At 34.0% G+C, this 26,770-nt stretch overlaps 1 protein-coding gene across 2 annotated transcripts in view; it reads right to left on the minus strand.

Moving 5' to 3' along the window:
* im:7151449 overlaps positions 1-26,770 on the minus strand; it is a 240,452-nt gene that overhangs the window by 117,298 nt on the left and 96,384 nt on the right. For both annotated transcript variants that reach the window (XM_087257967.1, XM_087257963.1), the window contains exons 12-13: positions 19,070-19,156; positions 16,863-16,917 (exon numbers count right to left, since the gene is read on the minus strand). In XM_087257967.1, the coding sequence (XP_087114093.1) occupies positions 16,863-16,917; positions 19,070-19,156 (142 nt within the window). The remainder of the gene's footprint in view (positions 1-16,862; positions 16,918-19,069; positions 19,157-26,770) is intronic.

The following is a 26,770-nucleotide window of genomic DNA, read 5'->3' on the forward strand; positions in this document are numbered from 1 at the left end:
ATGTACCAAAAGAAACTGTTTTAAATATTGAAATAATTAAATATTTTTAGAAACTGTGATATATTGCCATTTAAAACGTACCATTTAAAATAAATATAAATTGCCATCCAATTAATTTTAAAATATTTTTTAAAACTTTTGATTATGTACACATACCATTGATTTTAATATGTATCACTCATTGTACAAACAAACAATAAATATAAAATTATTATTATTCACATAAATATAAAAACGATTGGTCAATACTAAGCCCCGGGCCACACCTCTTTGTCGATAAGCAAATTCAGATTTGCTCCCATTAAAGACAATAATTTGTCTTCAATGATACAAGTTAACCTACAAAACATCGCTTTTGTTTACAAACAAACAATAAATACGTAACCAAACGCATTTTATAGTGAATATGCTCAACAAATAATTACAAACAGTAAAGTGTATTACAGTTTCCACGAAAATATGAAGAAGAATTTTATTATATGAAGCATTTACTTTTTTTTTACAATTGTTTTGCCACAAATTACAGAAAATTTATGTTCGTATGATATAGTAAAAAAATATTAAAGTAATGTTTAACAAATGCAGTATTTTAACAAATTAATGATTATTATGACATTTTATATAAAGTATGTAAAAATCCATATTGTAATTTGCATGTTGCCTTATATCACATCATATATCAGCTTTTAAAATGGGGACGTGCAGTGAGAAACACTCAGGTTACCTTTACTATTCTGTTTTTATTTATTTATTTTTTTACAGTTAACCTACTTTAAGATTGAATGTACAGAACCTTAGTTCAGTGTTTACACTGTCTGTACTGTTCTCTCTACACCTATATAAATCATAACGAAACCTGTATCATATATTTTAAACTGCAATATTAAATAATTGTTTATTGAAATTATGTGTATCTTGTGTGCTGGTGATCTTAAGTAATGTTCCTGTGGTATTTGTATGATAAAATGATTATTTAAATCAATGATCCAACAAATGCAGGATTTCTTGAAAGAAATGATTATAACATGCAAAGTTTTGAACACTGGAAAGCCTGTGTTAAGTAGTGATTGTTTTGTATGTAGAGTTTTGAAAATTGACATCAGGGTTCTGATATTTGTGGCAAAACGATTGTAAAACACTGTAATATGTTACACAAAATGCATATAAACTAATATTAATAAATATTTGAATAACTGATAATAATGTATATAATGGATAATAATTATACAGTATAAAAGTATAACCAAACTATTAACCAAGTCCTTTGTTTCTTTATGAAGAAACAGCTATGATCCAAAAAGAAGCATCATTATAATGATTTCTGGTGGTGTTCATCTGCCAAACCTCCACCATCAGCAGTCAATCAGAATTACATTTAATCTGAATGTAATTGCAGTGCCATTATTGGTTTGTGCTCATCACCATTACTCATAAATAAACTCAAATAAGAGCAAAGCTATATGGGTCTCTGCCAATCCATTTCACACCACGGAAATAACACGAATTGCTTGTAATATGAAGACTGAATCAAACGGAATCTGTTAATGTAGGTATTTAGGTGCTAACAAACAGCTTTTGGCCATCTGTCAGCAGTCGATAACTATATTCAGTTGCAAATAACGACAAACATTGACATTCTGCCATGTATGATAATGCAAAACATATTTCGCATATTTCCATTCAGCGGATGAAGAACAGAAAGGTGATGGTCGGGTGAAGAGAAGAAGCTTTATGACTTATTTAGTTTCTGTGTTGTCCGCCACTCTCGATGCAGGTAAACAACGTTAACCGATCCAGACTCTCAATCTGGAGAAACTCAGGGTCAAATGGCATTTACAGAGCAGGAGTCCTAAAGAAACTTATAAATAATGTATAAATCCCGGAGTTGTTTCTTTCTCTACATGCCGCTGCGTGATCAGACTCGCAAGAGGCGCAAAACGCACATTTCATCAATTAAAGGCCAGAGAAAAGTACGAAATTTGTCACAGGACAAAAGTTTACAAGTTGGCAAAGCACCAGTTCTCCTGACTTCCCTATCGGCGTGATGGAAAAGTTCATTAGCTCATTCAATTATGTAATAGAGCCATCTTGGCGGAGTCTGAAATCGGCAGAGCTTAGCGTTCCAAGCGCTTTCCATTGCTTTAAAAGCTTCTCCAGACTAATGAAGTCTACAGAAGTGACTTCATACATCACAAGGCCATGCTAGACTTCTGTGTTTGTCCATACCAAGGCCACAGAAAACTCTTCCTGCGGTGGCAAAACGGGTGTGTAGCTCTCACAAAGGAAGAAGTTGAGAAGTACGAGACCAATATAAAATATTCACTCACTCACTCACTCATTATCCTTCAGCTTAGTCCCTGATTTAGCAGCGGTCATTCCAGCACTGGAAAACCAATATAAAATACAAACTGCTAAATTTTATTTGCACAACAGGATTAAAATGTGACTTTCAAGCTAGTTAAGAAACCAGCCATACACCACAATATTTAATAGTGTTCATTGTATCACTGTAAAAACACAGTAAAATTATTTTATCAGTGAACAATATAAGAACTCGGGCCCTATCATACACCCGGCGCAATAAGACGCAAGACGTTTTTTGCGCAATTTGTTGCTATTTTCAGTCCAACGCAGCCCTTATATTTCCCGTTTTGCACCACCTTGTTTAAATAGCAAATCCATTTGCACCACTTTGTGGACTCATGGGCGTGCTGGCCTAAAAAAGAGGTGTGTCAAGGTTCATTGTTCAGCGCATTGCTATTTTGAAGAACTAAAATAGACGGCGCCATTGACCATTTAAAAGGTTGTCTAAAGTCACATTAGTTATTCACCTATGTGCTTAATACACACAGGATATACAGCAATACACAATTTTCTTTCCATATAAAAAATTTGAAGGTTTAAAATGTTACAAAAAATTTTATTTTCTAGATAAATATAAAAACCACTGCATCCCTGCCTCATTTTGGGGGGCTTTTTGGAGTTTATTCATGACAATTTGCATTTGTACACTCTCAGAAATAAAGGTACATGAGCTGTCACTAGGGCAGTACCTTTTCAAAAGATACATATGTGTACCCAAAGAGTCCACAGTGGTAACTCAAAGGTGCATATTGGTGCCCAGATGTACCTAAAAAGTACCTTTGAGGACCCTTTATTTACCTTTTGAAAAGGCACTTGACAGCTCCTGTACCTTTATTTCTGAGAGTGTATAATGTTATTATTATTAGCAGTATTATTTATTATATGCATATTTCTATTTGTTTAAATAAAAAAAAAGTTTACATTTGCCCACCTGTCTGGTTTTGGAGATGTATGCATTACCATATGGGGCATAAGAATAGGACGTTTGTTTGTGAAGATAACTCTTTTTGAGCTCAATTTGTTATTATTGTTCATTTATTCATAAGATGTATATGAATGCGCTTAACAAACGAAATTAAATATGTAGGCTAATGGGTGTCTTCAGTGGAGTGCGTACAACACCGTTTCCTTATCCATGAAAGTAAAAGAGTAAAAAGAAAAAGAAAGTAAAGAGGCTAAATGGAGAAGGCTCATTCGTTATCCTTATGTTTTCTTGCTAGTGAAGCATTCAGTTTTTCCACTTACAATGTCCACCAAGAAAATAGCGAATGCGCCATGAATGGGAAAGGGAGCTGTGTCTTTGATTGGTTTAATTCATGTTATGCTCAAAACACACCCATAAGTCATTAAGAGAATAAGCACAACCCTGTTAGACCATGCGCCAAGGTGCAAAGTGTATTTTTTCATCCTTAAAATAGCAAAAGTGAATTCAAACACGGATTTAATGCTAGACTTTGCCCCTAGATCAATAAAAAAGAGCCTAGTTGTAGATTTAACTTTCTTCAGAAAACCAAAAATGATAATATAAGTACTAAATTATTATTCAGAAGAATACTAAAATCAAACCAAGAAGAGATGCCTAAATTACAAGGCATCTACATAAAGTTTAACATTACAGTTTTTTAAATTTGTAGTTAATTGTTTACATAAATAGAAGAAAGACAACCCAGGGTCATTCTGAAAAACTAAGCCCTATATACATTTCTGGAGAGTGCCAAATATGTCCCAGATTTTGTTTTCGCGAATCCAACAGAGGCTGCTTTGTATGCTTTTTAAGATCTCAAATTTCTCTCGTGAGTGCATTTCGTGCCTGCTGTTTGCATGTAAATCCACCAGAGGCCGCTGCCACACTCCACCTTCCCTAAACCCAACCGACAGTGTTTTCAAAAGCAATCAAGAAAAAAAGAAATGCCCTTGGACTCATACCCCATCATCCAGGCCAACTCCACTTCAGGTCACAAGTCTGCAGACGTACATGGTGAGCCACCAGACAAACTGGTAACAGCGGAAAAGCTGTCCATACTGAGGTAGACAATCAGTTAGAAAGCACAAAAAGGTACGGCTTCATACTGCCCCGTAGCATTCGTTTAAAAAATACAACTCGGCCATACATAGCTCTGGCTACATAATTCCATCTCTAGAAATGTCTACAGGGCTACATTTTCTAAATGAGCCTGTGTTGAGAGAGAGAGAGAGAGAGAGAGAGAGAGAGAGAGAGAGAGAGAGAGAGAGTGAGAGAAAGAGAGAGAGAGAGAGAGAGAGAGAGAGAGAGAGAGAGAGAGAGGGAGACAAGTGGTCCCAAGAACAACATATTTTTTTATCTTTTTTTTTTCATCAGGGGCATGTAATAAAAGTAAATAATGATTAACTAAATCAAAAGTGTAATTCACCAGAGACTGGTGGTCAAAATGCTTTCCATTGCTTTATATTCTTCTAGTGAAGTGTACAGAAGTGACCATTTTCAGAGACCATACACAAGACATCTAATTGTGTTCTCTGTATAGTACCATTTTCACAATAAGCAATATGAGAACTATTTTTAGATTTAACTTTCTACCGAAAACCAAAAATGATAAGTGCTAAACTACTATGCAGAAATCACCCTTAAATAAAACTGAATTTAAACAAGGTCTACACACATATGACAGTTCATCAGCATCAAGTTGAACATTACCATTTTGAAAAGTAAATTCATTCATCCATTTTCCGACAGTTTAATGAACCACAGCAGAATGAACCACCAACTTAGCCAGCATATGTTTTACGCAGCGGATGCCATTCCAGCTACAATTCAGTACTAGGAAACACCCATTCTCACACTCATTCACACACATACACTACAGTCAATTTAGTTTATTCAATTTACCTATACCGCATGTCTTTGGACTGTGGGGGAAACCGAAGGAAACCCACGTGAACACAGGGAGAACTCATACAGAAACGCCAACTGATTCAGCAGGGACTTAACCAGCAATATTAATGCTGTGAGGAGACAGTGCTAACCACTGAGCCACAGTGCCGCCGAAATTTTATTATTTACATAAATAGAAAAAAAGAATTGGTCCCAATATTAAGCCTTGGGGCACATCTATTTATTCAGATTAATTCCCATACAAAACAACATGTTTCTTATCATGCAAATAGGAGTTAAACTACCAACCAGCTTTTTTGTAAGACCAATGACATAGAATTTACTTAAACGTAAATACTTATCAACTCAATCCAAAGTCTAATTCACCAGAGCTCAGCATTCCGAGTGCTTTTCTTTGCTTTACATGCTTCTACTCAAGTCTTCAGAAGTGACTTCCTACTGCACTATGTCGTACTAGACTTCTGTGTTTCCTCATGTTGTCCAACCCGAGGCCACAGAAAACTCTTTTATTTTTTTATTTTTTGCAATGGCAAAACAGGGAAATGCAGCACTCGGTGCTTTATGATCAATGGGTTTGTAGCTCTCACAAAGACTCAGCGAGTGAGTCATTGCTGCGACAGCCTCTCCATACTACAAAAGTCACTGCACTCCATCACACATTGTTATAACACATCATGTAGGTGTATGCTTTTGTATTACATAGCTGATTCATTAGACGTAACAATACCATGCCATACGGTATTGTGGTACAAAGTTACAAGTCAAGGCATCGAGACTTCAGTGCAGCCTTCAGACTGACACCTCCCAGCTCATTATTTTTTTTTTACAGGTGTTTCATTTAACTCGTCTCTGGCTATTTTTAAGAGGCAATTACTGAGACGTTTAGAGAGCAAGATGTACTGTTAATGCCAAAACATCTATTAATGGCATTAAGGCATTTGGAGAAGTTGATACAAACCCATCTAACATGCTTTCTAAACTGGCCCATCTGGTCCAGATGGCCTGAAGGTTTGACATCTGCAAGGCTGATAGAAATCTTTGCTTCCTCCAGACCTCCATCGGGCTATATCTGGGTCAATGACATGATGCTCATTTTTTAGCATTTATTAAATTATTAAATTATTCAGATTTCTATGAGCATGACTTCATGTTACATTTCTAATTCTTGTGGTGCTTTAAATTTCTAGATTGTACAATTGTGTAAAAACATTGTATTTTTGAACAGAGGATGAACATTTAAATGAAAAAAAAAAAACATTAAAATTATAACATACAATTATATATGACAACTTTATATGAATTATGTGTGTCTACCAATATCATATGCAGCAAAAAATTATACTTTAAATAGGAAGCTATACAATATTATATTTGTACAAATACATTAGATTATTCGGTACTGAAGCCAAATCTGGAGCTTATCTAACAAAATAACTAACAATAATGGTCCATAAACTAGCACACACAAATTCATGTAATAGAAAAATAGAAATAAAAAAAAAAAGAGGAAAAATCAAAAGAAGCAAAAACATTGAAAATTTTTGCGGTAAAATTGTGTAGGTTGTAATATTTTTTGCAATATTTTGCTTGAATTTAATTGTATTATCTTCCAATTTCTAAATATGTTTGGTGACTAAAATATAATTTTAATAAATATATCTGTTTAATCAATCTGTTTTGTTTAAATGCACCAGAATACATTGCCTATTCACTGAGAAATGGATCAAAATATTCATTTTCAAAATGGGGTGTATTCAATTTTGCTGAGCACTGTACAAGCATAGAAAACTGTATTAAAAATGAAGCACATAAGATCTATAATCATCCATAAATCATAAGAATTGGTCCCAATATTGAGCCTTGGGGCACGCAATCAGATTAATTCCCACTAAGAACATTTTATTTAATTTTTTGAAGCACATACGATTCATAATCATACATAAATCATGCATAATATTTATAATTTTGAATCTACATTTTTAAAAGATGTCTCATCTCATCTCTTGGTTACACCATAGACCCATTTTATTAAATCCGTCTCTGCAAGTGACAATAAAAAAATCGTGTTGTCAGACAGAATGAAAAAACCCATTCCCCATTAAAATATTCTCATCGCGAGGAAAGCCATCTATCCAACTTGTCAACATTTTCCTCCAGTAATCCTTAATGAAATATTCAGTCCAGACAGGTGATTAGCATATGAATCAGTGATATGCATTCATTCAAAGAGGCGTTGATGCATAACAGTAGAACCTGTTGTATAGAACAAAGTGACGGGCACAACTTCACACTGCTGGAGAGAGAGAGAATGAAAGAGAGAGAGAGTGGGAGAGAGAGAGAGAGAGAAAGAGAGCAATGCAGAAATACAGCATACGATCAGAGAAAAGTCCGATTTGCAAAAAGTGCCGCACTATAAACCAACACATGTGCAATCAATTCTATTCAAAACCTTTCAGAAATACCGTGCATCTTTCGGAAAACCAACAAATAGCGCATTTATACACCAACCATCCAACATCGACGAAATGAACCGCGCGATGTGATGCCTTTCCCGCAAGATGTTCAAAGTTGACCCATTTCCACGCACTCACCTTCTCGTTTCTCCAGCTGCTTTTTTGCTAAACCCTTCCAGTACGATCAGCTAAACACAGTCGATTCTCGTGGATTTCTGGTTTCGCATTTGATGCACGGTGGCCAACGAATCGACAAACTCCATTCCCCGCGTACGGAAATCACGCGCAAATCCCCCAAAGCGCGAAACCAAGTGGGAAAAGCTGTTGCGCTGTCCAGTCAAAGTGGTGCTGAAATGATCTCTGAGCCGAAGTACTTTCCATTTCTCCGAGTTTCCCCGCGTCCGCTCGTTCAATACGGGCAAATATTGCCTGAGCTCATACCTGAAGAGATAGTAGGACCGCGCTGAGCAGAACTGGAGAGCAGAGCCGTGCTGAGATGTAGGCAGTGCTCTTCAGTCGAAGCATTGCGTTCAACGCCCACATAACCCACTCTATTTGATCACACACTCACTCACATATACACGCACACACATGCAGAACATACTGACTGCTAAACGAGCTTTCGTGCTGATTTCTTTAATAAACATGACTGATTTCTTTAATAAAGATATCTGCATTTGTGCGGGCTTACAATCATGGAAGGATTTTTTTATTTTATTTTTTTAAATAAAGCCTGCAGCCCTTGTTAAAATTCCTACCGGAATTCTAATTGGAAGTTTACTCATCATTTAACTAATCTAAATGGTGCAGAAAGTATAAACGTGCTTCCGTGTTTTTTTTTTTTGTTGTTGTTGTTTTTTTCTGCAGGACAACATATTAGCTAATAGCTATACTGTATATTAACTTATAATACATGTTTAAAAAAATAACATTCAGTAAAATAATCTTAACGTATAAAAATTTAATGGTGACAAGTAGAAAATTCAACATTTTTAGAAGCTAACTTCTTATAAATTATAACAAAAATATTTTAATTTTTTTTAATTATGCATATTGTAATATTATTAAAGATGTTTTTTAAAGATAATGTGTCTATGCATTTAAGTAAACAGTATGGCATCTTCAAAATGTCAATAAAAGATTATTTACTATTTAAAGACTAGTTAAATGAGGCTTCAGAAAACCTCTTTACAAGAAATAATAATAATAATAATAATTATTATTATTATTATTATTATTATTATTGATGTTTTTGTTGTTATTATAACCTTTATTTTACTAGGAAAGACACATTGAGATTAAAAATCTCTTTTACAAGAGCGTCCTGGTCAAAATTAGGCATTATACATGTCACATGGGTCTAACAGACAACAAACAAAAAAACAATTAACAGTTAACGAGAATCACTCATTGACAAACAAACTATTCAAAACATCTACAAGCCTGTGTTTCAATTTCTGGACCATTTATACTCTTTTTAAAAGCATATAGTGAAATCACTCTTTAAACTGCAACTTTGTAGATTATTCAATGCAAAAGGTGCTGCGCAAAGCCTTCTCATTACTTTAGGAACAGACAGTATATAAATATCCTGTGACCAAAGGCCATAGCTAAGGACAGGTATTTTACAAATGTAATTCAGAAGATATGATGGGAGCAAACCCAATATAGATTTGTAAACAAAGATATGCCAATTCTTGAGCCTACGAATGGACAAAACAGACCAACCTATACCTATACCAACCTAAACATAAAATGAGTTATAAATCTTAGTGCAGCATTGCATGCAGACTCTGAGATGAAGCTTGCATATAGATAACATCACTGTTATATTCAATATCGACATTAATGTTGCATCAACCAGAAAGACAGTTCTTAATTGTAAAAAAAGAAGCCTAAAATCACTTTTAATTTGTTCCCCAATTGATGAATGCGAAAACTAAGAGAAAGTTTTTCATCAGTTAAAATTCTAAGGTATTTGTACTGTGGGACCAATTCAATCTCTGCACCATGAGTAGTAGTAATAGAACCTATTTTATAGGTTCAAAACTTTTTTTTTTTCGATTGTCTGCAGAACAAACCATCACTACAATAACTTGCCTAATTACCCTAACCTGCTAACCTAATTAACTTAGTTAAGCCATTAAATGTCACTTTAAGCTGTATAGAAGTGTCTTGGAAAATATTTAGTGAAATATTATTCACTGTCATGATGGCAAAGATAAAATAAATCAGTTATTAGAAATAAGGTATTAAAGCTATTATGTATAGAAATGTGGTTCAAAAATCTTCTCTTCTTTAAACAAAAAAAAAATAAACGGGGCTAATAAGTCTGACTTTGACTGTATAGTAAAAAGAAGAGGCCCCAGTATTGAACCTTGTGGAACTCCTTCACTTACGTTCAAAGTACAAGAAACAAGGCCACCCGCTTGCACACATTGATTTCGATTTGTAAGAAAATTTGTAAACCAACTAATAACATGATCAGATAATCAGCTATACTCCTGACATGGATGTTAAAAGATTCTGGCTGTTCTCTTTTCATAATATTGTTTGTTCAGAATGCAGCACTGCAAGGATTAACAAGGCTAAAATACAATTTAAGTTAAATTTAAGATAAAAAGCTTTAAAAATAGCCTTCAAAATGGAAGATGCATCTATATAAGCAAAAACTTACTGTTGTTGGTTAACTGTATGTTGTATATTTTAATGCTTTTCTTAACTTTTTATATTTCTCTTTAAATATCTGTAAACTGTAAAAAAAAAAAAAAATATATATATATATATATATATATATATATATATATATATATATATATATATATATATATATATATATATATATATCCTGGTTGCGAAGTAAAATAAACTTTATAAATCCATTGAACTTAAATTATGTTAAACTAACCTAAAACAGCTTGCATAACTCATAAAATCAAGTTAGAACACAAACTTAGTTTAATAATTTACAATGAACTAAAACATATACTGTCAGAACTAATTGATCATATATTTTACAGTGTACTTTCATCCTTGCTTTAATATGCTACAAGTATAAATAAATATAAAAACAATCACAAAATAGACATATTTAAAGATGAAACATAATGTGTAATAATGTATTAAGTAAAAAAAAAAAAAAACAGTCACCAAAATAACTTTCTGTAAACATTTCATTGTAACAACTAGTGTATAAAAGCTTTATAGAAAGAGATAATATGATTTTACTTCTAATTTAAAATTAAAAAGTAAATAAAGGTGTTATTAAAATCCTTTAATTAACTCAAATTGGTCAGTATTAACATAGTAACTTAATATAGAGCAGTGTTTCTCAACCACGTTCCTGGAGGACCACCAGCACTGCGCGTTTTGGATGTCTCATTTGTCTGAGAGACAAATTACAGGTCTTTCAGTCTCTGCTAATAAGCTTATAATCTGAATCAGGTGGGTTTGGTTAATGAGTCATGTGCAGAGCTGGTGAGCTGTCAAGAACGTGGTTGAGAAACACAATATAGAGAACTGTAAAAACAGCTGTTTTACTGCAACTAATAATAAAAACTCTACTAACTCATGGTCTGTTCATCCACTAAACGACAATGCTTGATTTTTATTTATTTATTTATCTCATTTAGATGATTTTTATTTTATTTTTTGTATATTTTTAGACTTTGAACAACTGCATTCTTCACTTTTGGAAGGAAATGAACTGAATACGCTTTTGAAACCAGTGTATGTCCTGGAGACAATTGTAGAGCTTCTTGTACAAGCAAGATGTAAAATACAAGATTCAGGTCATTGATAACCACAGTGCACTGAGCAAAAAGAAGAGGATTTAAAACAAAGAATGATTCCCGGAGGACACTTTTCTGGAATGCTAAATATACCAGTTTATGCACTGCTGTTTCAGTCTCAAATCACGTCAGTACAAATCCGGCCTTGAATAAAAGGTAGGCAACATCCACATTCAGATGGCTGTGATGTATTGCAGCCGATCCGCAATTCTAATTTATTCACAAACATGCCTGCAACTTGAGTGTCACCCAAACCAATTCCTCAGGGGATTATGATTATGATATCACTTTTATATACTGCAAAATAGATATACATGCAGGTGTTGAAACGTTTAGCTTGCGTGCTGGTGTTACTGAAAAAAAATCAGAATGACATTATAGGTTAAACCATCTACACATCGCAATTTATCAGTTAATTTTAGATTTAAATGTATTACTTCAAACTCTAAATAACATTAGTGGACAAAGAGACTTACAGGGTGTGATTTTTTTCTTAAATATGAGCATGATAAGGACTTTCTGATGTAATAAAACTGCATAAATACAGTTTCCTCTCTTTTTTGTGACTTTATTGCTCCATCATCAGCATTTAATTGCTTGGATTTGTTTATTGTTTCACTGCGGACGTTTGGCATTACCTCTTGTCTCATTTGCCTATAATTGAATATTCTGCGAATAGGGTGAGACCATTTATTACCAGACACAGTCAAAGGTAATTCTCCAATTATGTTTTATACTGGCCAAAATTCTGAACTTCATTGGTGTTTTGGGAAACCTCAGATATCAGGATCGGTTTTCATAGTGCAATAGCACCCCCTAACGGACACATTTATAAACCTATTTCCAAATAGACCCATGGATATTGTTGTTTCTCAATAAATGTAATTGAAAAATAAAATAAATAAAAGGTATTACTGTTATTTATAAAAATAAATAATAAAATAAAACATTAATAATATAATAAATAATAAAATATATTTATATTTATTAGTAATGCATATTTTATTAATAATGTATCACACTACTATATAATTATATATAATTTTACTGACATTAACTAATTATGAACAATATGTATACAGGATTAATTAATTATAGTTTAACATTTACTAATGCATTATTAAAATCTAAATTCATGCTTGTTAACATTAATAGTAACACTTTATTTTGATGGTCCATTTGAGTATTAGTAGACTGTCTGCTTAATGTGTTGATACTGCTGCTAAACAGACATGTAACTGACTATAAGGTGCTTTCCAAGTACATGTCAACTTATACTAACCCTTACCCCAATCTAACAGTCTACTTATAATCTAATGAGAATTAGTTGGCATGTTGATGCAAAGTAACCTAAATTCACAGACCATCAAAATAAAGTGTGAACACAATATTAAATGCACCATCAGTTGATATGAACTATCAACAAAGAACGATATTTTAACAAGCATGAACAAATACTGTAATACATGTATTGATCATTGTTTGTTCATGTTAGTTAACGCTTTAACTGACATTAATAATACAACGGTATTGTAAAGTGTGACCCGTGTGTATGGTTGTGTGTGTGCATCCAACAAAAAGAAAAGTCATACATGCACACATACACACATTTTATTACATACTAATTTTTTTTATAAATTAGTGTGACCAAAGGCACTTCTTAAAATTTAAATGGAAAGAGCCTCTTTTCTCCAAAAATATACATAAAAAATAAAACAAGTAAAATGTATTACTAAGAAATATATTATGAAATATAAATGTGTATTTGTAAATGTTATATTTAATACATCCACATATATTTTAATAATACTTTGACCAAAAAGCGTGATAAGTGGTGGTTTGTGATGTTTATGAAGCATTGTTTCATCTATTCTACGCTCACTCAAAAGTAAAAAAGCCTATCATTTCTCAGGTATGAGCAGTAGATGATTTAGCTCAGTCCAGCAATGTTTTGTCCCTGTCGACTAGAGTCTCTTTGGTGTCTCGCCAAGAAGCTTTAGTGTTCAGAAGCCGATCTGCCAAGCCGCTGTAGGAACATTGGCCGGTGTGTTACTGATAAACTCCTCAAGGTGGCAAACTGCAGCGCTGCCATGAGTCTCTGCTCATCCTGGCACCATTTCAACACACATCTACTGCTTTTAGATCACCGTTGTTCATGTTTACTCTTTTTTTTTTCTCACTTATTATACTTTTATAGTACACACACACACACACACACACACACACACACACACACACACACACACACACACATATATATATATATATATATATATATATATATATATATATATATATATACATACATATATACATATATATACAAAGTTGAAGTCAGAATTATTAGCCCCCCTGAATTATTAGCCCCCGTTTTTTTTTTCCTCCTGAATGTCAGTTTAACGGAGAGCAGATTTTTTTTCAACACATTTCTAAACATAATAGTTTTAATAACTCATTTCTAATAACTGATTTATTTTATCTTTACCATGATGACAGTAAATAATATATTACTAGATATTTTTCAAGACACTTCTATACAGATTAAAGTGACATTTAAAGGCTTAACTAGGTTAATTAGGTTAACTAGGCAGGTTAGCGTAGTTAGGAAAGTTATTGGATAACGATGGTTTGTTCTGTAGACTATCGAAAAAATATAAATCTTAAAGGGGCTAATAATATTGACCTTAAAATTAAATAATTTTTTTTTTTATTATTAAAAACTGCTGTTGTTCTAGACGAAATACAACAAATAAGACTTTCTCTAGAAGAAAAATTCTTATCAGACATACTGTGAAAATTCCCTTGCTCTGTTAAACATCATTTAGAAAATATTTTAAAAAGAAAAAAAAAAATCAAAGGGGGAGCTAATAATTTTGACTTCAACTGTACATATATACTTATGTTTTTGTGAATATTTAAAATTTATGATTATGAATATTTAGAAAACCTTATAAAATAACAAAAATCATTATAAAGTATAAATTATGATACAATCATTTTTACTGCAATGTAATATAATGCAAAACAATTTGAACTAATATTTAATAAAATGTTAATTATTTTACATTTAACACATTTCTAAAGGCTCATTTTCGACTGATTACCAGGACTATAAAGACACCTCATTCACACACACTCTTTGCTGAGTCTTAAAAACTGTTATTTCTAAGATTTTCCTTGTTGTGTTTTGACCTTTGCTTTGTTTTACTGTTTATGTTGTTTTGCGGCCTGTCCTGACCATTTGCCTGTACTTTGATTTTTAGTGGTGGGCAGAGTGAGGCTTCATGAAACAATGAAAGAGTCAAAGCAAATGTGTTGAAGCTTCGAAACATTTCGAAAACTGTCTACAGTGACACGTAGTGGTCATTTTTCTGTAATGCTCTAGAACTGCTTCAGCCAAGAAACAGTTAAGTAAATTGAGGCATTAAACCTCACGTTTTAGAGATGAGGGTTCAATTGATGTAGTGAAGCGGTGAGAGTTCCTGAGTAGCATGCAGAGATAATGGGTTTGAACACAGGGTGATGCAGATAAAGACATTAGTTTTTAAATGCTCTGTTATTGTAATAAGTTTTGTTTTAACTTTCGTCTGTCATCCAAATGAACACTTTGTGAATAAATATGTCTTGTTTTGGTCAGAATCATTTTGCAATTTTTTAAATATTGTCATAAGATTATATATCGCTAACATTGCTTACATATTGCTAACATCAATGTATTTCTAAAATGCTCAAGTATTAGCATTGTCCTAGCAGGAATTAGCATGGTACTAAATGTCGATAACATAATATTAACATGAATAAACATGTTGACAGCATGTTTATCATTTTGCAAGTTCATATGTTCTTCTGAAATGACTGATGCTTTGAATCAATTTAGTTACGTGACCTGGGTGTTTCGAATCATGCTTAGGTGCGGTGTTTCGACTCACTTGCACTTCCGGATGTCGACACTGTTTCGAAATGGCAGTTTCGCATGTACTTTGGCTTTTACTGGTGGGGAGAGCGAGGCTTCATGAAACACTGAAACAGTCTAAGCAAATGTGTCTCCACAGTGACACTTAGAGGTAACTTTTTGCAATATGTATTGCTCTAGAACAGCTTAAACAAAGAAACAGTTCTACAAATTGAGCAATTATACCCTGCATTGTAAAATTAGCATTTTAACTGCTTTGGAGAAGCGGTGAGAGTTCCTGACTAGTATGCAGAGATAAAGGGTTTGAATGCAAGTTTATGCAGCTAGAGACTTTCCTTTTTAAATGTGCTGTTCTTGTGTTTTGTTTTAACATCGGTCTGACATCTGAATGAACACATCTGGATGAAAATATTTGTGAATAAAGATGTCTTGTTTTGGTCATAAAAATGAACATTAATAAAATGCATCAAGTCTTAATTATGGAATATTTGTACAAGTCGGGATTTCAAACTCGGGACGTTTGCAGCACAGTTACTCACACGCATGGTCCACTAGGAGTTTTTTTCTATGCTATTAATTAACCCCAGTGTTGCCAGGTCTCGAAATGCTTCTAAAATGACTGATCTTTTGAATCCCTTTTGTCATGTGACCTGGTGTTTTGAATCACTTTAGTCATGTGACCTGGGTGTTTCGAACTACTTTAGTCACGTGACCCAGGTTATTTGATTCATGCTTCAGTGCAGTGGTTCAGATCAGCCATCCCCACTCTGACTACGCTTTTGGATTATCTGCACGCTCCTGTCTTCCCCTGTTTTGACCTTATGGCTGATGATGACTCGTCTGGATGCAGACAACCTGAGCTGCATCCAATGCTTTTTGAATGTGCTCACCTAACCCCACCCCTCACTGTGACGTCAGTAGTTCCATTGAGTTCATTGTGTCTGACATTACATCACTGAGGTATGCAATCTCCTCTTGCATCATTAAGCCTGCATCCAGATACTATTGGAGGCTGCTCAACTCTAGTTTCCCTGACTGCAACATTACAGATAATATATAATTGTTATTAATAAGAATGATTAAAATTAGATTTACATTGTAAATGTATGCAATTATAAAATGTGAATTCAACAACTATATAGATTTAATAGCGCATTTAAATTACAAAATAGCTTAATATTTTATTAAATGCTGCTACCTATCACTACCCACTCATCTGTTCAATTGAAGATATTTAGTAACTTACAGATGGCGTTCAGAGGAAGCTGATCTGCCGAAATGTTGTCATCCTTACTGTTTGTGAGCAGCAGCTGATCTACTTTAAATAATGAGCAGCACATGCTTGACAAGCTCCAGTCTGAAACAGCTTACACAACAATGATGTGATATGCACTAAGGGCCTGTTTCTGATGTTCGCGCTTCACATCTTACAAAGTCTTTCCTTAAAACACACAAAAAAATATTCCTACCATTTCCATAGTATCTTCTTGAAACCAGTCTTTGCACCAACTGCAGAACAAAGCCCTGAAGATAAAAAAATAAAGCAAAACACATAAGGAAAGATTAAATACTGTCATATTTTTGTTTTTTAACACACTGCAAGTAGGAGTGAAATAAATGAAATCCCCAGACGTGACATTGTTCAGCGGGCTTACATTTTTTGTGACATTTAAATAAGCCTTGGATTTAGGGGGCATATCTGACAGGCAGCACAGAAAGATATACAGCCAGAAGATGGATCATAGTGAGGACCCTTCAGAGGGAATAATTCACACTTAGCCGAGCTCATTGTGCACTACAATTATTAACTGACATTTAAATGTCCCTTGCTAATATTATGTTAACCTATACATCAACAGGCACACTAGGAGAGGATAAATAAAACAAATGGCACACACTGGAGAAAGGAAGGATGAGGCCAAGCCAGATGGGTTCATGCAAATTGCTTTCAGATATTTTTTTTTCTAACAAACACACAACAACAAAACATAACACACAGGAAATCTCTTATATTATTAATACAGAAATGATTTGTCAGCTCAGTGCTCATGTAGTTTAGTGCCTCTGTCTAATTCACAGAAGTCTAAGATTGGTAGTAATATTTGAACTATTCCATCATGATTCACAGGTCTGTGGCATTTTTTTTACCTTTGCTAATGAAAATAAGCATGGATTAGCATGTTGCTAATATGAATTAGCTTGTTACTACTTTTTAGTAGTATTGTTAATATGTATAAGCATGTCTACAGCATGTATTTAGAATTATTTTCCAAGCTTCAAATGTTGTCATAAGGCTACATTTTGCCAACATTTCCAAGGCTACATATTGCTAACATTGTCCTGGCATGAATTAGCATGTTACTAAATGATATCAATATGAATAAACATGTTGACAGCATGTTTATCATTTTGCAATCTTCAAATGTTGTCATAAGGTTATATATTGCTATCATTGTTAACATTAGTATATTGCTAATAGGCTCTAGCATTAACATTGTCCTTGCATGAATTAAAATGTTGCTAAATGTTGATAAGGCTATTTGTTAACATGAATAAACAAGTTGACAGCATGTTTCTAGAATTACTTTGCAAGCTTCAAATGTTGTCATGATGTAATATATTGCAAACATTGTTAACATATTGCTAACATCAATATATTGCTAATATGCTCTAGCATCTATTAACATTGTCATAGCATGAATTAGCATGTTGCTAAATGTTGATAAGGTAATATTGTTAACATGAATAAACATGTTGACAGCATGTTTCTAAAATCATTTCGCAAGCTTCAAATGTTGTCATAAGGTTATATATTGCTAACATTGTTAACATCAGTATATTGCTAACAAGCTCTAGCATGTATTAACATTGTCCTAGTATGAATTAGCATCTTGCGAAATGTTGATAAGGTAATATTGTTAACATGAATACACACGTTGACAGCATGTTTCTAGAATCATTTAGCAAGTTTAAATGTTGTCATAAGGATATATATAGCTAACATTGTTAACATATTGCTAAAATCAATATTTCGAATATGCTCTATGCTTTGTTTATTGTCATGAGGTTTCATAAATTGCTAACATCAATATATTGCTAATACGTTCTACCATGTACTAACATTGTCCTAGCTTGAATTAGCATGTTACTAAATGTTTATAAACCAATATTGTTAACATGAATAAACATGTTGACAGCATGTTTCTAGAATCATTTTGCAAGCTTTAAAAGTTGCCATAATGTTATATATTGCTAACATTGTTATTATATTGCTAGTATCAATATATTTCAAGTAATAACAGTGTCCAAGCATGAATTAGCATGTTACTAAATGTTGATAATGTAATATTGTTAACATGAATAAACATGTTGACAGCATGTTTCCAGAATTTTGCAAACTTTAAATGTTGTCATAAGGTTATATATTGCTAACGTTGTTAACATCAGTAAGTTTAAAATTAACATCTTGCTGACCTGTTATTAAAATTATTACTCTACAGTTACAATAAATCAGCACATTAGTGTGTTGTTAGCATATTGCTAGTATGAATATGTTGCTAGAATTATCATTGTGCATGTTGTTAAGCAAATTAGCAGGTTGCTAGCTAAAATTGTTAAAGGGATCCAATGTGTATATATATGTGCTGAAGTTATTTTTCAAAGAAGTCATAAATACCTTTGCAGCGATAAATTGATAGCGCAGGTCCAGATGCCATCCACATTGCTGAAGAGATGAAAATGTAAATATGTGGTGCGCTCTTTCCTGTCAATACAAAAATAAACACAAGAAATGACAGAGTGAGAAAACAGCTAATAAAGTATGATCTGATCATAGCAAAATGGATGTTTGAATATGCTCCGAATTCACAGACATCAAGTTATCCTGTGAGTTCATTAAAATTGCACTACAATCATAGATTTATTATAAACTACATTTGAAACAATCTAGCATAATCAGTTTATAGGCTTTCATAGACAACCTAATATGTCAATTAGGTTTATTGCAAGCTGTTTGTACATAAAAAGTGATTAATAGCCTGCATGAAAATATATTTTATTAAAATCATAAGCCCTCCTGTGATTTTGTTTCATACTTTTTCCAAATATTTTCCAAATTATGTTTTACAGGGCAAGGAAATTTTCACATCATCTTTTTTTTCTGAAGAAAGTCTGATTTCCACTTTTGTTTGTTTGTCTATAATAAAAGCAGTTTTAATTAAGGTCAATATAACTATCCCCCTAATTTATAAGCTGAATATCTTGCAAAATAACTGGTAAAATAATATATATAGTGTCAACATAGCAAAGCTAAAGTAAACTATTTAAATTAGCTATTTAAAATTATTTAAACCATAAGTTCTACAATATATAGATTAATAAGTACTTGTATATGTTTCATAGCATCTTTCTTATAGCATGGTCAAAAGCTGCACAATTTCAAGCCAAAGAGTTTCAAAACACTGCGACCAACCACTTTAATGACTGTCCAAGCTTCCTATAATAATGCAGCACTCAGTGATAAACAATCTTTAATAATTGTATTTTCATGCTCCACAGAGCAGACATTTACAAACAGCACGGATACATGAGGTTTGGATACTTTCTTCAAAATGTTTACTGTGGCTTTGTTGTAACGCCGCTAGTCATGATGTCCACACTTCATTTACTTGCAGGGTAGTGTGTTCATCTTATCATTTGGGCACAACAGATGGTGTGGAGCACACGTCAGAGAAAAAATAAATCTAAAATTATACAAATATTAACTCCGTAGGCCATTGAATAACAAACTATGATCACACAACAGCTGCTGAGATTATGTATCAAAGTAATAATAATAATTTATGATGTGGATTATAATGTTTTCTTTTATCAAACTGTTATTTTTTTCAATGAGGTCCACTTAAGTTATTAAATATTCTGTATGAAAATCTAAAATAATTCAGTCCTTCATGACACTTCCTCATTTCTTCTATGTATTTCTTTTGCTTATTTTCTTCTATTGTGTATATGAAGAGTTCAGAGGCGAGGCTCAGTTCATGTTCCGGCTGGGCCAGGTGTCATTTGTGTGTGGAGTTTGCATGTTAGCCCCGTGTTTGTGAGTGTTTCCCCTGGGTGCTCCAGTTTCCCCTTCAGTCCAAAGACATGCAGTATAGGTGAATTAGGTTAACTAAATTGACCGTAGTGTGTGTGTGTGTGTGTGTTTGTGTGTGTGTGTGTGTGTGTGTGTGTGTGTGTGAATGTGAAAGTGTATGGGTGTTTTCCAGCACCGGGTTGTAGTTAGATTGTAGTTAGAAGGGCATCCGCTCTGTGAAATATATGCCGGATTAGTTGGCAGTTCATTTCGCTGTGGCGACCCCTGATAAATAAGGGACTAAGCTGAAGGGAAATGAATAAATGAGTCCAGCCCCGAACTCTAAGGGCTCTATTTTAACGATCTATGCGCAAAGTCTGAAGCGCATGGCGCGAAAGCATTAAGGGCGTGTCCGAATATACTTTTCCTATTCTCAGGACGGTAAAATCCGCTCTGCGCCCATGGTCTATCAGGGTTGAGCTTATTCTCTTAATGAGTTATAGGTGTGTTTTGAAAATAAACCATTTAAAGTCTCATCTCCCATCCCATTTAAAAGTCAGTTGCGTCGCGCCATGGCGTATTTGATATTTACATGGCGGACATGGTAAGTGGAAAAACTGAATGCTTCACTAGTGAGAAAACAGCATCTGCAGGGAGAGGATAAAGAATGAGCCTCCACCAATCTGCCTTCACTTTCTCTCTTTCATGGATAAGGAAACATGTTGTATGCACAGACATCCATTAGCCTACATAATTAATTTTGTTAGTTAAGCGCAAAGATTTGTTTCAAAACTATTTCTAAATTCAGTTCTCATTTCCAGCAAACGAATAAATGAACAATAATAACAAAGCGTGGTCAAAATGCTATGACCCATATGGTCCAAAACCTGACAGGTAGACAAATCTAAGCTTTTTTTAAATAAAACAAATATAAATATGCAAAATATAAACAATTCAATTATAACCATATACAAAAGCAAATTGTCATAAATAAACTGAATTAGTGTTGTGTTGGTCTGAAACTAGCAACACGTTGGGGGCAAACAGGTCTTGTGCCTTATTGTGCCAGGTGTATGATTGCTGCGTCCCAATTCGAATACTATCCGTCCTAAATAGTATTTAAAAACAGAATTAGTAAGTCCCAAATCGTACTATGTTGAATAGAGTTACCGGATGGTTTACAATTTTCATTAAAAAAAAAAGCGTCCATACTCCTTACTACTGATATTGCCCACAATACAATGCACATCGGACGTGAAATTGATCAGAACTACAGACACGGTTGAAAAGTGTAAATAAACTACAAACATGGCGCACACACGAGGCCGACGTTAAGTAGAGAGGCTTCAGTAAAGACGTTTGTATGACTGTTAATTAATATCTAGCTAACTGGAACATATTTAAATAGCGCTTCCAAGATAACAACGTGAATTTATATAGGGACGTGTTTGGACATTAACGTCTGAATGCATAATTATCCAAAAACCTGAGGAGATTTCTCTGCATGAAAGACCTGGTAATGGCAGATTATCCTGCTGCTGCTTCTCCAATAAGATACAGCAGGTAATTAAATATGAAAGATATGTGGATGATGCGTGTATGATTGACAGGACTGTTAAAGAGGAGATATTATGTTCCAAAGCATGAATACTTTTCTGTTATACACTCAAAAATACATACTTTTTCTTCACAAACAGGAACATACTTTTAGGGAGTAGTATAAGTATGCGAATTGGGATGCTGCAAATGTCTCAAGTTGTTGGGCAAGCAATTAAACCTGTATCTATTGTATAACAGCACTGTATACACTTCCTTTGTCAGTTCACGGTTTTCAATACAAAGCAGATTTTGTGGCTTTTTTGTGTGTCCCTCCTGGCCAGACGCCGTATTCTACTACATTGAAAGTCATCCGCTCCACCTACTCACTCCATGTGGAAGTTTTTCACTTCATAAAACTGAAACAAATTAGACACTGTGTGAAGGGTTCTTTTAAAAACTTTTCAAATTAGATTTTTTTTTCCTTGAATATATGGAAACGTACACTCCCTGCATACTGGATGATTATTTTCACATTCTCTTCTGCTGTGTCACAGCTCATGTAACCAGGCCTTTGGTTTGTTGTGTAAACAACTATTTTGGAGTGCGTTTCCCAAACAATGACATAACTCGCAGCTGAACATTGTACGATGCATCATTGGGGAAAAGAACGATGTAGTGACGAGTGTTTCCCAAAGCTGTAGTTTTTCTGTCGCAGATCCATCAGTTGAACAATAATAGTTTTAATGTAAAACGCCCAAAATGATGCTCTAAATGGAGTGGTAACAACCTCTTTTGAAAAGAATATAATTCTTTGTGCAAATTATAATGTTGTTCAAGCACACCCATTTCCACACAAACAATCCAATATTAGTTTTGGTAAAAACATGCACTCGTTTTCCATATTAATTGAAATATATGTAACATATAGGGCCTACAGCAGGGGTCACCAAACTTGTTCCTGGTGGGCCGGTGTCCTGCAGATTTTAGCTCCAACCCTAATCAAACACACCTGAACAAGCTAATCAAGGTCTTACTAGGTATACTTGAAACACCCAGGCAGGTGTGTTAAGGCAAGTTGGAGCTAAACCCTGCAGGGACACCGGCCTTCCAGGACCGAGATTGGTGACCCCTGGCCTACAGTATGCTTCCTTTACAAATATTGAGAACATTACATATTGCTTTCTAAAACAAAAAAATCACTTACAAAAGCTAAACCTGTATTCCAATATCAAATATAAATCATAGAAATAATGAAGCTATTTTTAATTAATTAAATTTAATATTTATTAGGAATTGAAAAAACCCTACTTTAATAATAATAATAATAATAATTATTATTATTATTATTATTATTATTATTATTATTATTAAGTAGGATATATATATATATATTTTTTTTTTTTTTTTTTTAAGTCTATTTACAATTTGACACATACAAACCACAGCAGAAATGTTCTAACCAGCAGTAACATAAATTCCACTTTTAAATAATAGGTCACTTATACTTTTTGTCATGAGCCACGGCTGTGTTTAAAATGACAATGTTTTCAAAGTGCTATCCGAAGGCAACGCAATTGTAAAACATGAAGATCTCTAAATTTGAACAGTAAAAATGCTTTGAAAGCAAATTACATCAAAGAGTGATGACTTACTGCTTTTTTTAAAAATCAATCCAAGTTTAAATGTAAGATAAGTGGGAATAAAACACAGCCAGGAACTATGTTTCTAACTACAGCTCCAGAGGTGTAGTTGCAAGCATAGAAGTTTGCGACGCAGTTTGTGAATGTTCATTGGAACGACGGATTTGGGAAATGCAAATCCGAAATGCATTGGGAAATGAACAAACTATGTTTGTAACTTGTGAGCTTAGTTGGCTAACGATGATTTTCGGAAACAGCCTGGTTGAAACAAGTTTTTGTTTTGTATTTATAATACAATTTATATATATATATATATATATATATATATATATATAGAGGATCCAAAATCATGGATTCAAAATAATTTTTTTTGGATCCTCTCTATCAAAATGCACAATAATATTCTAAAACGTGTGATAGTTTTTTTGTGAAAATAAAAACCCTAATGGCAAACCCATGGAATAAAACATTTGAAACAATCAATCAATTTGTTCTACACCAGATATAATACATTAAGTATTTTAATAGATGGTATATATTCTGAAATGATGAATACAGAAAACATCATCCTTAAACACCAAGCATTATCAGCCCTCTATAAAAAATAAATTTATAAAGAGATTGTGGGCCCAAAATGATGATGATGATAATAATAATAAAAAAAATAAAATAAATAAATATATATAATAATAATAATAACAATAATAATAATAATATCTTCAAACTCAAAAGACAACATTCTGGCTTTAATAGGGATCAGCTTACAGTGTAAAATGTTCCACAGGAGAGTAGTTTTGAATATATGCTGAGAATGAATACATTATGTCTATCACAGTGTTTCAGTGGGATGACAAACCCCCATCTGTGATCATTACAGCTCACCAATTACTGTAAGTCCTTGAAACATTCAATATTGATGAATTCATCCTTGGGTTTTTCACATTTCACCACAGAGGAAGTACTGCCATGCTCATAGTAAGAGCAGCAAAGTTGCCAGATAACAGGTCACCGAGGTACAGACCTTGGTAAATTTTTCATGTACAGAAATAAAAATGTGAAGCTATGTGAATGAAAAAAAAAACCAACATTTAAATTTATGTTCAGGCTGAGCGGAATAGATCTTGAGGGCATGAGCTCTGCGATGTTGCCAAATCTAGTTATTTTAAGTGTCGCATCTTAAGAGTCGTTTTTGATTCCACTCATTGTAGCAGTGTAAGTAAGGTAATTGGGGGGTAAATGGCAGGATTTCATATTTTGTAACAATACTTGGCAACACTGCAACAAAACTGACAGGCAGCAATCAAAAAAAATTCAACTCACAAATTGCTGCTCGTTATATGTCATGTTTCAAATTTATATAAAGTTTTGCTACCAACATCTTGGGCTCAGCGTGTCTGTCTCAGATATTCAGCTCGTCACAAATCAAAGGACGCTCAAGCTGCCTTTCCACTGCACACGACATTGGACACGACTATCGGAATACACCCCCTTGTGGCAGTCGCACAGAATTTTCAGTGTTGTCGTGCACCATGGGAGAGAAGCTGATTCTTGTGGGGTTCGAAATAAAGTGCAAAAAGAGTCTTTAATCTCTGTGAGTTCTCCATGGCTGAATGAATGAATAGATACTAGAAACTCATAAACTTCTAAAAAGTTTGGAGGGAATGTGGAAACAACATTAAAATATACATTTTTTATAATCATTTATGAATAGAAAAGTTTTTTTTTTTTAATGTAGACTTTTTTTCTGATTCAAAAAATAACAAAAAAATCCTATTTCTCATCTTGCCTGCACGGATCTGCTTAGACAACACTGGAATACATCACACCCGGTCGGCCGGTCGCATATGCACTAGTCGCAGGATACTGTCGCTACCTATCTTTAATGAAAAAGTGCTAAGCTCTGCCCGAAAAGTTGCTAAAAGTCGCTAGATTACATCAAATGTCAATTTGCATTTTACTGACGTCATCAGGTTCTACCATTTCTGTTTGTTTAACAGCCTATGGACAATAAAGGGGTATTTATATTCGCACTATGCTTTATGTAAGCATGTCAATTCAACAAAATTGATTGCTGTTTGAATACAGTATATCATTATAGACGTGTAGTGAATTTGCAGTAGATGTAATGAACTCAGACAAGTTCCCAAACTCACTTAAAATATCTGTGATTGTGAACAAGAAAAGAATCAACAGTCACATTAAATTGTTAAAATAAAGGAGAAGCAGATCGGTTTGACTGTACAAGCAAAATACCTTGATACTGCCGGTGCTAAATCATTTGCCGTCAGTACACAAAGGGTTGATCTGCTGTCAGGCTGCAGGTGGAAGAGACTGCTGTACAAGGACTGGGCCAGTGCTCTGAGGTGGGGGAGGGGCCAGCGGCGTCACCTGCAGCTCGTTGAGAAGAGAAGCTACAGTACAGAATGGACAAATGAGTCAATCAAAATCTCCAGTAACACAAAAAAAGTCGATAGATTTGTCGCTAGTCGCTTTTTTGAAAAATTGTCGCTAAGGGGGTCTGAAAATTTGCTAAATCTAGTGACAAAGTCACTAAGTTAGCAACACTGTCAGAGGAGTTCAAATATTTTAACGCAGGGGTGACCAAACTTGGTCCTGGAGGGCTGATGTCCAGCAAAATTTAGTTCCAACCCCAATAAGACTCACCGGGGCTAGCTAATCAAGCTCTTATTAGGCTTTCTAGAAACAGCCATACAATTGTGTTGAGGCAAGTTAAAGCTAAAATCTGCAGGACATGAGTTTGGACATCCCTGTTTTACAGATCCACAGCTCAAATCGGATCCAAATTTTCTGCATACGGAGATGATCGGAACTCCAGACAGCTCAAGGACTACTTAGCATTGGAAATGAACGATTTCAGGTATGTCGCCTGTCGTATGCAGTGGAAAGGCGGCTTCTCTAGCGACTTAACGTGAAATAGCAACAAAATAAAGTCATGCTAAAATACATTCATTCATTTTTATTTCAGCTTAGTTCCTTTATTAATCAGGGGTCGCCACAGCGGAATTATCCGCCAACTTATCCAGCAAATGTTTTACGCATTGGATGCCCTTGCAGCCGCAACCCAACACTGGGAAACAGCCATGCATTCACAAAAATAGACTATGGT

Source organism: Danio rerio, chromosome 6 (assembly GCF_052040795.2).
Source record: "Danio rerio strain M-AB ecotype USA chromosome 6, GRCz13ab, whole genome shotgun sequence".
Classification (NCBI taxonomy): Eukaryota; Metazoa; Chordata; class Actinopteri; order Cypriniformes; family Danionidae; genus Danio; species Danio rerio.